The 13,082-nt window shown below is 33.6% G+C and overlaps 1 protein-coding gene across 2 annotated transcripts; it reads right to left on the minus strand.

The window, feature by feature from the left end:
* Positions 1 to 1,811: 1,811 nt before the first annotated feature.
* LOC148815856 (uncharacterized) lies at positions 1,812 to 10,131 on the minus strand. Of its 2 annotated transcripts, none has more exons than XM_088904858.1 (3): positions 10,046 to 10,131; positions 3,369 to 3,895; positions 1,812 to 2,719 (listed from the first exon to the last, which is right to left on the minus strand). In XM_088904858.1, the coding sequence occupies exons 2-3, from the start codon at positions 3,886 to 3,888 to the stop codon at positions 2,199 to 2,201; spliced, it is 1,041 nt and encodes a 346-aa protein (XP_088760984.1). In that variant the 5' UTR covers positions 3,889 to 3,895; positions 10,046 to 10,131; the 3' UTR covers positions 1,812 to 2,198. The 2 variants fall into 2 exon arrangements, with proteins under 2 accessions (XP_088760984.1, XP_088760985.1); XM_088904859.1 differs by lacking the exon at positions 10,046 to 10,131 and adding an exon at positions 7,204 to 7,228.
* Between the last annotated feature and the right edge of the window lie 2,951 nt (positions 10,132 to 13,082).

The raw sequence follows: 13,082 nt of genomic DNA on the forward strand, positions 1-13,082 counted from the left end.
GAGCTATATTAATATAATTATATTGTTATTAATTTACACAATTCCATATTAAATTCCATATTAATCAAATTCTAAAAAGTATGTGTGTTTTTACTGTTATAACGAGCGCAAATATTCATAGAAAGGTTAAAACATTATAACGTTTTATGAAGTATATAAACTTATTATATTATAGTTTATAGTTAATATTTAGGAAAAAAGTGGATTACTGGTGTGTATTTTTTATTTAAACTACCAATACCAACCATATACAGTTTACATAATATATTTATGTTCCTAAATTAATATTGTTTATGACCTTCAGACATGTTATGCTCCTCTTCTTTTTAGGCTCAGCTACTAAAATGTCCCTTTTGTTGTAAAATTCCATATTAATATTCAATATTAAGTGGATTTAAACATGCACAGTAAAGAGATTAAATGAAGCAACCAATTACACACGTACACTGCCTGTCGGTCATTTTGGCCAGCCAATCACATACTGTGGTATAACGCGCTAAACTGCAGATAATTTCACGCAGTATGGGGTTTTACCGTGCATTTTGAATGGGTGCATCTGTATCTAGTGCTTCTGTTTCTACTAGGTTATCTATATAAAAATCATTTATTATACTGTACATAGATTACAAGACAAGGGTGTTCTCTTTCCCCCTCTTCTTTTTAATCTTAATGACATCCAGGGAGTCAGTCCTAATGGCAAATATAAAATATTTTTTTTATGAGGATGACTATTTATTGACACTAACAAATCCTAAATCTCGAGAGCTTCTTGTTCCAGATCACCCAAAAAGACCAGACTGGAGCTACTGTAAGTACAGTACTGAACAGAGCTTGCTATTCTCTGTTTTCTAGGGAAGTCTGTTTTCCTGTGTAAAGAATCCTTTGGTTAATAAATGGCCTCTCCTGGCTGGTGAGTGCATTTTTAAAATGGAGAGATTCAGCAGATTCCCTTCATTTAGTGGCATTTGGGTTTACAGTGAAAGATTTAACCTCAGGTTGTATTCTGGTTAGTTTAGAAGACTTATCTTTTATTTTGGGATATTGTAGACATTATAAAAATTATTGATAACTTTAGGCCTCTGAGACACATTATTTGAAAGTTTGTACATACAATAGTATAACTTGTGCGAGGTATGTTTATACTGTGTGTACGTTAGTGTGTGCATTGTCATTATTAATAAATATTTGTTAATCCCAGTGTGCCTGAATTATTACTCTTTTCACCAAAGCTGTCCCGGAGAACAAAGAGCTCATGTGCCACTAACTATACCAACAACTCTGGTGTATTTTTGGCCACAATGTTTTACAAGTCTGGGGATTATGATTATTTATTTCATTTATTGATTAATCTGCTTGGTCATTTCCTGATATTTTGATTTTTTCATTTTCACAACTCCCTATTTGTAACTGTATTAGCCCCTCTCTGTAAGTGCACTGTTCACGTACTGTGATATAATAAAAATGTTTTATAATATATGGTTGATGTCTATTATGCAATAATATATTTAATTTAATGTTTACTTGTACTATTTTTATGTTTCTAGAAGTTCCCCTGATGAAGGACACATTTCTGATTTAAGTGTTATTGTGTTATATAAATGTAAAACATTATTTATGCAAACTAATGTGCACAAAACCAATGTGATTGCTTTGTTTTATTTATCCCAATAATATCATTATCAGGCTTCTTTGTTCACTGCTACTTTATTAAAAGATTACATTGAGAAAGCATTGTATATGACATTTAAAAATAATAATTTGATAAATGTCAAAATAAGCTTGCAGATACAAAACTAATGCTAATGCTTTGATATTCTTAGACATATTTGCATTTTACTGAGTGTCAAATACTGATAATGTAAGTGAATGTAAAACATACAGTAGAGGCAAATCTATACAGTATGTCAGCCGACATCGCAACATTTCTACAAAATACTGTTTCCAGGGAGAGCAGAGTACAATATAACTTTCATCCACAGTGAGCTTGTAACCAAAAAATACAGTATTTATACACTTCAGTTTTCATTGGAACAACGATGGTAAAGATTAGGATTAGAGCTCTGTACTGTATAAGAGTTAAACTTTTTTCCCATTGCAACTATAAAGCCACTCACTAGTATTACACAACAACAGTACCTTGTTTTATTTATTTTTTAATTGAGTAAGTCATTAATTCTATGATTTTATGACAAGCCTATTCATATTAATGATACAATAGTTTCCTGATCCTCTTGAAAAGAAATGGCTTTCAGTTTCTCGTTGTCTTCTCTCAAAGCACTTATGAGTGTTGCAATATCTTCCTGATAGAGAAGATGGAATTTTTCCATGCCCAAGATTTCACACAGTTTCAGAGAGATATCCTGTAGAATGTTAATCACCACATCAAAGATGATGACATACTCAGTCTGTTTCACCAACACCTGTGCTTTCCCTGACAATGTGTTGAGCATCTGTGTGGCATTCCTCAAGTCTTGCTGGACAGTCACCATGTATGAGATCTTAGAGGAAATGTCTTGAATGTCATTCTGAATTTGTCTTAAGCATGCATCAGTGTTGTTGAGCTCCTCTCTCTTCTTTTCAACCATTTGCTCATATTCCTCTACTTTACTAAGAGATGTGGTGACATTTTCCTCAGATGTCCTCAAAGCCATTTCAGCAGTGTTGGCAGCCTCTGTGGCAATGTTTAAGTCCGTTTGATAGACACCAATCAGAGTAGCTCCTGAAAAATGAAAAAAGGAAAAAAAAACAATAGTGTATTATTTTGTGTCCAGGAAAGACCAATATGAATTGATATTTTCATATTTTATTCTCATCCTTGTGTGAAAGCACATTCACCAGAAACCTCTGGGGGAATAACCTGCTTCTTTCAGTCACCTGACCAGTTGCTGGAAGATAATTGGCCAGGAGAAATTTAAAAGTGGGAAGTGGAGGCTTTCTGGGTAAGTCAATGGAATTATGTCTGCCATCTGGAGAATAGAAGGCCTATTGGCTCCACTCAACATAGAGAAAAGGACTGACTGACCACCGAAGGGAGACTGAGACTGTGTAAATATTGTTTTGAAGCCAGTAAATGGCTTAGCTGCTTGGCTATGATAGTCAGAGACTTTATGCTTCTGACTACACTTTTCGAAGAAGGTTTCGTTTTGGTATTTGGTTGTGGCTGTTTTTTTCTTTATTTCACTGTAGTGTAAATAAAGAACACTAGTATTTTTTAATCTTAATGCTGTAACAAACTTCTGATTTCAAGTAACTTTGGGGTATAATGCGGATATGTAAATATGTTGATTCAGTGGTAGAAGCAATTTTGGCACTTCTTTCTACCAAATGTTATTATTACTGTACACTACATGTCCCCTTTCAGCACTTACCTATTATAGTCCCAATAATAGGAATAAACATCAGTCCAATTCCAGTGTTTCTAATTGCTTCATCATGCTGCATTCTGGCTTTAATATCATTAACAATCTGCTGTTTCGACTGAAAATTACTTTTTGCTGACTGCAGTTCATTTCTGTGTCTCTCCAATATTTCAGTGTTGGCTGTGAGCTGGTCTTTCAGGTTGGCCAATTCTGTTTTCTTGCTACCATGTTCTCGTTGCAGCCTGCCCTTCTCCATTGTCAGCTCCTCACAGTGCTTGTCCACCTTTTCCACTTTGCATGTTGCAGCTTTATCTGATCGTTCTAGCCATTCCTTTGCTGCCAGAATCAGTTTCCTAATGTCTGCATGTTCCTGCTCCATGTGACATGTTCTGTCCACAACCAGGAGAATCGCAAAGAGATTCTGCAGTGAGAGGACACCTTCCTTCATGGATGATATAACAGCCTCAACAAATTCCTCCAAGTCTTCGTTACAGATGACAGCGAGTGTCTCTACAGTTGACACTGACATGATTTCTCTACAGAAGAGAAGATTCAAGTATTAGAGTTCAATAAAACAGCTATTACTACAGATTTAAGTTCAATATTGTGAAACATGCAAATGCAGCCATTATAAATGAATGGTACAACCCCGTATCGCGCAAAATTATCTACAGTTCACCACGTTGTATGGCAGTACGTGATTGACTAGCCAAAATGAACGACAGGGGTCTCATGATGTATTGGTTGTTAGTGAAACGATATAATCATTTAATCTCTTTACTGTGCATGTTTTAATCCACTTAATATTGAATATTAATATGTTAAACAAATAGTAAAACAAAAGAGGAGGACAACATGTTTGAAGGTCATAAACAATATTAATTTAGGAACATAAACATATTATGTAAACTGTATATGGCTGGTTTGATAGTTTAAAAAAAAATATACACCCGTATTCACTTTCTTCCTAAACATTTTAAAGTCTTTCATTTGGTTACATGCTGTGGTTAATTTACAAAAGTTTGTATGTGATCCTGACTATATTAAGTTTATATCATTCATAAAAAGTTATAATGTTTTAACCTCATCTATGGATATTTGCGCTCGTTATCATAGTAAAAAAACGCAAACTTTTTAGACTTTGATTAATATGGAACATAACATGGAATTGTGTATCTAAAGAATTTAATAACAGTATTAATTTAAGGATCTAAATCTATGTATCTTTATAGCTGGTAGTATTACTGTAATCCACTTTCTTTGTTAACACGTTTTATTTTTAATTTGACTCATTCACGCATGTTAAAGTATTATGTACACTATATTAACAGTTTTTTGTATATATATTATAACATATTCACTGTTTAACACTTTTCAGCATGGAATAAACCTATTACTTGTTCCTTTACTTAAACTAGCCATCTCAGTAATCTCACTGTGTTAGTCTCACTGTACACCCCAGGGCTCATTCAATGTTCACACTCCCAGCAAAATAAAAAACCCATTTGCTGCATTGTTACCTTGCATCAGAGGGGAAGGAAAAGTGCCTGCGGTCATTTTCTTCACTGACAAAGTTGATTTAAACTAATTCAAAGGGAGTATTGTGTTAACACAAACTCTGCTTAACAGAGCCTCTTGTAAGAGCTAGGTGACTTTCTGCTATCTAAACCAGTTTTTACAGCTTTTTAAATCACGCAATGTTTGAACAAGGCAGGAACACGTCATTGTATCTTATTTTTTATTTCATTTTTAAAAATAAAATAAATAAAATATCCTGTTTTTTTCTTAACACTAGTTTTTCCATACTGTACTTCTAAAACTTGAACAAAGACATGCCACATGCAAACAGCATGATGTTGCATCGTTTTAAAGCCACTACAGTACAGCTCATGGGAAATACATTTTATTTCTACTGCATCAAAGGCTAACTCGTTCAGAACGCCCGACATTACAAACTCAGAGTTAAAAGGAACATGTCAAAATATTTCCAAGTAATCACAAGTGAACGAGTTGATGGATTCAGTAATAATAAAGAAATCATAACAGTAATCATGCAATCCAACTGAAAGAAGGACACTTAAATCAATATGAAAAGACAGTTAAAACACTTTTATGTACATAGATTGAGTCTTTGTATGAGCTGTAAGTTCTTTTAACTTCTTAATTAAACATTTGAAACACTTAAGCTGATCTTTTGCTGCCAACATATGCCTACACAGCTCCCTACATGAATTATTGTACTTGACTGAGAAAGCTTTAGAGAACTTAACATTTTTATTTTTAATCAATTGTAAATATGATGTTTACATTGGCGTTTTTATAAATTTTTCACTTAAGTGTATGGAGGAATGTCAGCTGTCAAGGAGAGCTTCCCCCTTTCCCCCACGGACAGACTGATAAAGCAATTTTGAAGTGTTAACTATCCAGCCATTGCAAGCTACTGCAGCAGCAACAAATAAATAAAAAATAAACATTTTTTCTCCTGATGGTAACTGTAACAAATTGTCACGTTTCACATACATGTGAAACAATCATGACATTCTCATCCAATCAAAGTTTTGATGTTTTTTTTTATTTTGAAACTGTGATCTTTGACATGCAGGTGTGAAGTAGAGTTAACAGCTTCAGATTTAAAGGGTTATTAATAATATCTTCCGTGTTACATTAACATTGGAATGTTCTTACAAGTGTAAAAAGAGGTGATACACAATGTGTCTCCTCTATAACTCTTCAGTTTACAGAGAAATTCTGCCAGAGCCACACAACATTGTCCAATAATACTCTTTTTGTGTTAAGCAGAATTTGCACAATAAGCACATTGTTTAATGGGGATGACATTACCCACATCTATATCACTGTACAACATAGGTTTGAGTCGGAGTGTCTGTTAATAAAACAGAACGCCTTTCAATACATATAACCACTGCTTGATTTCTTTATCCATTTCAGCTAAGTGAGGGGAATTAAATCAGCCAGAAATTCGGAGTGCCAATTGTAAAAATAACCCTTATTCCTTCATTTCAAGAATTAAAGAATTAAAGAATTTCATGAAGAAAGTTTGTAATGTTCTGTAGGGTGCTCTGAATGAGTTAAACTTTGCTGCAGGTCAAATAATGTAAATGTATTTCTCACAAGCTATACTGTCGTGGCAGTACAGTAGCAGCTTGAAAATATTCATTGTTATTTGTAAATCACTTAGCTTCGAAAATGTTGTGATATTTAGAAATATCAAAAATGTCAATATAGTGTCCATAATATTTGCTATTTTAGTTTTTCAAAGAAATGTTTATTTGTTAGAGGAAATATCATGGTGATAACTAAGATTGAACGCCTGGCTTCCAGCATATAAGGCACATGCCTAAGCCATTATGCCACACACATAATCACAATGGTAAGTGTTAAACTGATGCAGACATGCACTACTGTGATAATTTGAGCTATATGAATATAATTATATCATTATCAATTTCTTTAGATATGCGATTCTATATTATATCCCTATTAATCAAATTCTAAAAAGTACTCGTTTTTTTACTGCTATACCGAGCGCAAATATTCATAGGAATGTTAAAACATGTTTACGTTTTATGAAGTATATAAACTTCATATAGTTGAAGGAGCACGTAAAACCTATTCCAAAATAACCACAGTATGTAACTGAATGAAAGACTTTTCAATGTTTAGGAAGAAAGTGGAATACTGGTGTGGATTTTTTTATTTAAACTACCAATACCAACCATATACAGGTTACATAATATTTTTATGTTCCTACATTAATACCATTTATGAGCAATCTTTTGGAAAACATTATATGCATGGTGAATCGAAAATTCTCAAAACTTACTTTGGGTGATTGGAAACGAATACGTGATCGGATCAACAGAATGCTACGAAGAAAGAGGCGCTGTTTTCCTTTGGTTTAACAGTCTGGGGAGCAACAAAACAGTCCACAAGACTGAGTGACTGAGACAAGAGAGTGTGGTGTTACTTTTTGTCAATGAAAAAATAAAGTAATTTAGTGTCGCAACAGTTAAACTGATGCAGACAGTTACAAAGAAAGTGGACCAAGGTTGTACTTTGAGATTACAGCCTATCCAAGGTCATTCATTATTAATACTATTAGTAATATCTTCTGTAAAGACTTTAATGCATAAAATATTTATGAAAAATTGAAATATTTATGATGGAAGTGGAAGGTTGTGTACTTTTGTCCAGCTGAGCAATCTTGCTTTTATAAAATATACTAACTTTTTAATGTTTAATGATTAACATGCTGTAATACACAATTTAAAATTAAAAGTCTAAAGAGTATACAAGTTAAATTCTTAATTGGAAAAACGATTGCCCCTTAGTAGCAACCGGGATTCAAAACCCGGTGTTTTTTGGCAACAGCTCAAAGGCTATACATGAGACAGTAAGCTTTATTAGCTCTACCTGGCAGCTTTACAAGGTGATTCTAGATACTATCATAACATGCGGTATGATGCGGTATGACGCGTTGTGTTGTGCCACGCCTACCAAGTTTTACCGCAGCGTACCACACTCTTTGAATGGCTGGATCTGTAATTGAGCAATAAACTACTCAACAAGTTAAAAGACAAAAGATTCCAATTACTGTATTTACAAACTGAAACACACAAAGTTTGCTATTTACAGATTACAGATTGAATTCATATTGGAATCTTAGCATTATAGTTTTGAGCATGTTTATATACCGTATTTGCATGTACTGTATGTCTTTACTTCTGTTACCAGTTAATGTTATCATTTGTTAATGAATGTGATGTTTTTTCTTCTTTCCTTCAGTTATTTTTAGATACAGTTTTCAGTTACTTTTTATTAAGGCAAACCATTGGTGTGCTCTATTAGGTATCTTAAGAAGTGTACAGTATATTTACTTAAAGTGGCAAATTTCCTCTTCAGATTAATTTCACCCATACCTCTTTTTATGAATGTAATTAATTCCCTGAAACCCATTCATCTATATGTCATATCACACATGGCTTGTACTACTCCATAGGCTCTCTGCTAGCTCTCACCTATACTAGTTAGTGGAATATGAGGTGTACACTCGATATGAAATGAGTTGCATGACACCTTCCTTTTTACTCTCTACATTTGCCGGAGCTTTCTAAATTTCTTTAAATTGCTTCTTCATAGTTTGAATTCACCTTTCATTAATTCAAATTTGGGTAACAATTCATGTTCCAAAGCATTGCATTTTCATAAAAAGAACATTCTTAACAATAGGTATGGGTCTATTAAACTTATGATTCATGTAAGGTAGGGGTGTCAGCTGACTGCTGCAATTTTTTGTGTACAACTTACTGAAGTTTTAACTTTTATATTTTTCTCACTGTTAGTGGAGTGAAATACTGTAGATGTTAACTTGGTTGGTTTATGATACACGCTGCTAGCAGGCTGTGAAGCCTAACTATAGGTAACTATAAAAATCAAGGAAACGACAACATGAAGTGTATTAATATAGTTTAGGGTCACAATGTGACACCAGAACAGCTTCAATGTGCCTTGGCATAGATTCTACAAAGATCTAGAACTCCACTGGAGTGATGTGACAGTTATTCAGCATGATTTTGTAATTATTGTAATTATTGGCATTTATCTTGTCCTCTTGTCCTCTAGGGGGATTGAGTGGCCCTTAACCATGTCTAAAAAGCACCTCACACAATTACAGAGCCACCAGAATCCTTCACCATGGCAAACAAGAACTTAAGCCTGTTGACTTCTTTTGGAGTGGACAACATATGTACTCACCGCATGTACTCACTCATCTGACAACTTCAGTAATTCATTGTTTATCCTTAAAGATTTATTATTAGATTTAAGAATTATTGTTAGGTGTAGTTAAACACTTCATATCTGAAGAAAGATACATGATGTTAACTTTAAGTTCATTCTGCATGAAGATTAGACTTCTAAGCAACAGGAGTTTATGGCAGGAAAGGGAGAACTGATAAGGATTCCAGATGCAAGCTAAAAGAGCTAGGGAACCCCCTGGGGACTTAATCCCTGACCATTTGGCCAAAAAGCTGTAAACTGGCCAAATACCATGACCCCCCTCTTTACCATAATACCAAGCGACGTCAGAAGCGGAAAGAAAATACTAAATAAACTAAAAGTTTGTACCGGCACATTGAACAATATTTCGGTTTTGTTGTTTCTTGCGGGGAAACAAGACTTCGGCTTTATTGTTCCTTGCATGCAATAAACTCATCTGTTTAACTTCATCTCAGGATCCGGAACCTTATTCTTTCTGTTACAACATATCCCTGACATATATAAAATATACAAGATTGTTTACAGATTACAACATTAAAAAAAAACTTTTACTACTTATTTTCCAACATGCATCGTTGCATTAACTTTCACCATTTGTTTTTGTATTGCAGCTGCAACAGTCACAGATTTTTGCACAGGGACTATCCTAGCTGTTATTTTAGCATTCACAGCCACCTCTGGGACTGTCGACAATAACAATAGAAGATTTGGTGCACAGTTTCAGTAGTTCATTAGATATAGTCAGTTAAGTTAAATAGTTTACAAGGAAAAACTACAATAACAACTCAAATTTACTCACAAAGTGTTGGGTATGTATTTTTCTAACAATCAGTGCTTTTCTCAGATTAAAAGATGTTTTCTCTAACAATTGAATTGTTGTTGCTTACCTTTGTTAACACTGTTAAGATCTGTGAGTAGTGTAATCTGTAGATAGATCTTGTGCTTCTGTGGGCTCCTGGCTGAGAGATTCAGTTCCCAGTACTGCACACAATACCGATACAAAGCTACAGAGCTTTTATATTAGAGAGATGCACTTTCACTTTCAATTTCCTGTAACTGGTGTTGTGTATTAGTTTACATATTCCATGACTTTTAACTTATAAGAATTTATTTTGATTAAATGTTTAATATTTAACTGTAGCATTTGGAAAGAAAAATACACTTTTTAGTTACCTAAAGACATTTATTAAGTTGCAATATGCAATTGGAATACTTAATACAATTATTGTTATTTATGACTGCACATTTAGTACAATTTATAAAGCAGGGGATGATTTAGAAGGGCTAGTTTAAATCAAAATAAATTCTTAAAAGTTAAAAGTCATGGAATATGTAAGTTAATACACAGGACCTATTACAGGAAATTGAAAGTGAAAGTGCATCTCTCTAATATAAAAGCTCTGTAGTTTTGTATCAGTGTTGTGTGCAGTACTGGGAACTGAATCTCTCAGCCAGGAGCCCACAGAAGCACAGGAACAACCTACAGATTGCACTTCTCACAGATCTTAACGGCGTTAACAGAGGTAAGAAACAACAATTCAATTGTTAGAGAAAACATTTTTTTTAATCTGAGAAATGCAATGATTGTTAGTAAAATACATACCCAACACTATGAGTAAATTTGAGTTGTTATTATAGTTTTTCCTTGTAAACTATTTTACTTAACTGACTATATCTGTTGAACTACTAGAACTGTCCACCAAATCTTCTATTGTTATTGTTGACGGTCCCAGAGGTGGCTGTGAAAGCTAAAATAATAGCTAGAATAGTCCCTGTGCAAAAATCTGTGACTGTTGCAGTGGCAATACAAAAATAAGCATATTTTATGTCTTGTAATCTGTGAACAATCTTGTGTATTTTAATTATATCAGGGATATGAAGTGTTTAACTACACATAACAATAATTCTAATCTTAAAGGAAAAACAATGAATTACTGAAGGGTTTATCAGGCTAGAGCTCCACATGTATCCTATATCTTGTCAATTAAGGCAGGGGCACTCGTGGTGCATTGGTCATTAGTGAAAAGATTTAATCATTTAATATCTTTACTGTGCATGATTTAATCCGCTTAGTATTGAATATTTATCTGGAATTTTACAACTAAAGGGAAATTCTGATAGCTGTGCATAAAAAGAATAGGAGCATAACACGTCTGAAGGTCATAAACAATATAAAATTAGGAACATAAACATTATGTAAACTGTATATGGCTGGTATTGGTAGTTTAAATGAAAAATGCACACCAGTATTCCACTTTCTTCCTAAACATTTTAAGCCTCAAAGTTTTGCATTCAGTTACATACTGAGGTTATTTTGGAAAAGTTTTTACGTGCTCCTACCAACCATATTAAGTTTATATACTTTGTAAAAAAGTATAATGTTTTAATCTTTTCTGCAAATACGCTCGTTATTGCAGTAAACAAAAGCATACTTTTCAGAATTTGATTAATAGGGAATATAATGTGGAATCACGTATTTAAAGAAATTAATAACAATAATTTGTTATATTCATATATATGAATATATTCATGTACTGTAGCTCAACCAGTAGTATAATACACTTTCTATGTGTGCTTCAGTTTCAGTGCTTCCCGTGTGATGGCTTAAGTGCTTGTCTTATGAGCCTGAGGTCTGGTTTTTAAACCCAGCTATTGCCATAAGTTTTCTTTTAACAAATAAACATTTCTCTGAAAAACTAAAATAGAAAATGTTATGGACACTACTGTATATTGACATTTTTTTATATTTCTAAATATCACAACTGTTCGAAGCTAAGTCATTTACTAATAACAACAAATAATTTGAAGCTGCGCCTATTGTCGTTATTATTGATAATAAATATTGTCGACACTATATTAAATTTGTTGGTATTTCTAAATATCAAAAAATGTTCAAAGTTAAGTGATTACCATTTTCCATGTATACTTTCGCTCATTATCACAATAAAATAAACTCATACTTTTCAGAATTAAATTATTTAAGCAATAAGGCACTCGAGGCCTGTGCTATATTGTGGATATAGCCACAGTTAAAAGGTGTTGTTAGGCCCGACGCGATGTGGAGGGTTTTAATAAAAAGTTATAATGTTTTAACCTTTTCTGCGAATACACTCATTATCGGAGCAAACAAAATCATACTTTTGATTTGATTAATTTGATTAATTTAATTTGATTAATGGTGAATATAATATGGAATAGCGTATATAAAGAAATTAATAATTATACAATATGGGTGGGGTATTTCGCGGTATACCCCGGTGGGCGTGTTGCGGTATCACGCGGTATCACGGGGTTAATCCCGTCATTTGACGTCATGCCGGAAAGTATCCGGCATCACCTTGTAAAACCGCCAGGAGGAGCCAATAAAGCTTAACCTCTCATGTACAGCATTTGAGCTTTTAAATTTAAACTGTGTATTACAGCATGTTAATCATCAGTCATTAAAATGTTGGTATATATTATGAAAGCAAGATTGCTCAGTTGGACAAAAGAACACAACCTACCTTTATCAGAAATATTTATGCATCAAAGCCCTTACCGAAGATATTACTAATAGTATTAATAATGAATGATTTTGGACAAGCTGTATACTCAAAGTATCATTTCTTTAGCACATTTGTACAAGCACTTGGAATCTGTCCAAGCCCTACTTTGTCAGGCATTTTCTTTTACTTCAACGGACATAAAAACTCCCTTGCTTTTAACAGGGCGTTTCATAATTTCTAACTACGAAAATTATTTCAAATGCGACACCTATCATTCAACTAGAGCTCAAAATTTCACAAGGATCCTCAAGAGCACAGCAAAGAGTGTATTAAAAGACACTTGTATTTATCAACGCTTTCTTTTCCGTATACCAGATTTTATGGAACCACTTCAGAAGGGTGTTAGCCAGTCAGATTCCAGGAATCGGTACTTTAAAGG

The sequence above is a fragment of the Atractosteus spatula genome, chromosome 24, assembly GCF_055471065.1.
Source record: "Atractosteus spatula isolate fAtrSpa1 chromosome 24, fAtrSpa1.hap1, whole genome shotgun sequence".
NCBI lineage: Eukaryota > Metazoa > Chordata > Actinopteri > Semionotiformes > Lepisosteidae > Atractosteus > Atractosteus spatula.

Excerpts from the sequence above, each read along its gene's own strand:
- LOC148815856 (XM_088904858.1), bottom strand. The coding sequence starts at position 3,888 with ATGTCAGTGTCAACTGTAGAGACACTCGCTGTCATCTGTAACGAAGAC. Across the intron at positions 2,720-3,368 it reads TATTATTGGGACTATAATAG|GAGCTACTCTGATTGGTGTC; the intron begins GTAAGTGCTGAA and ends TTCATTTTTCAG.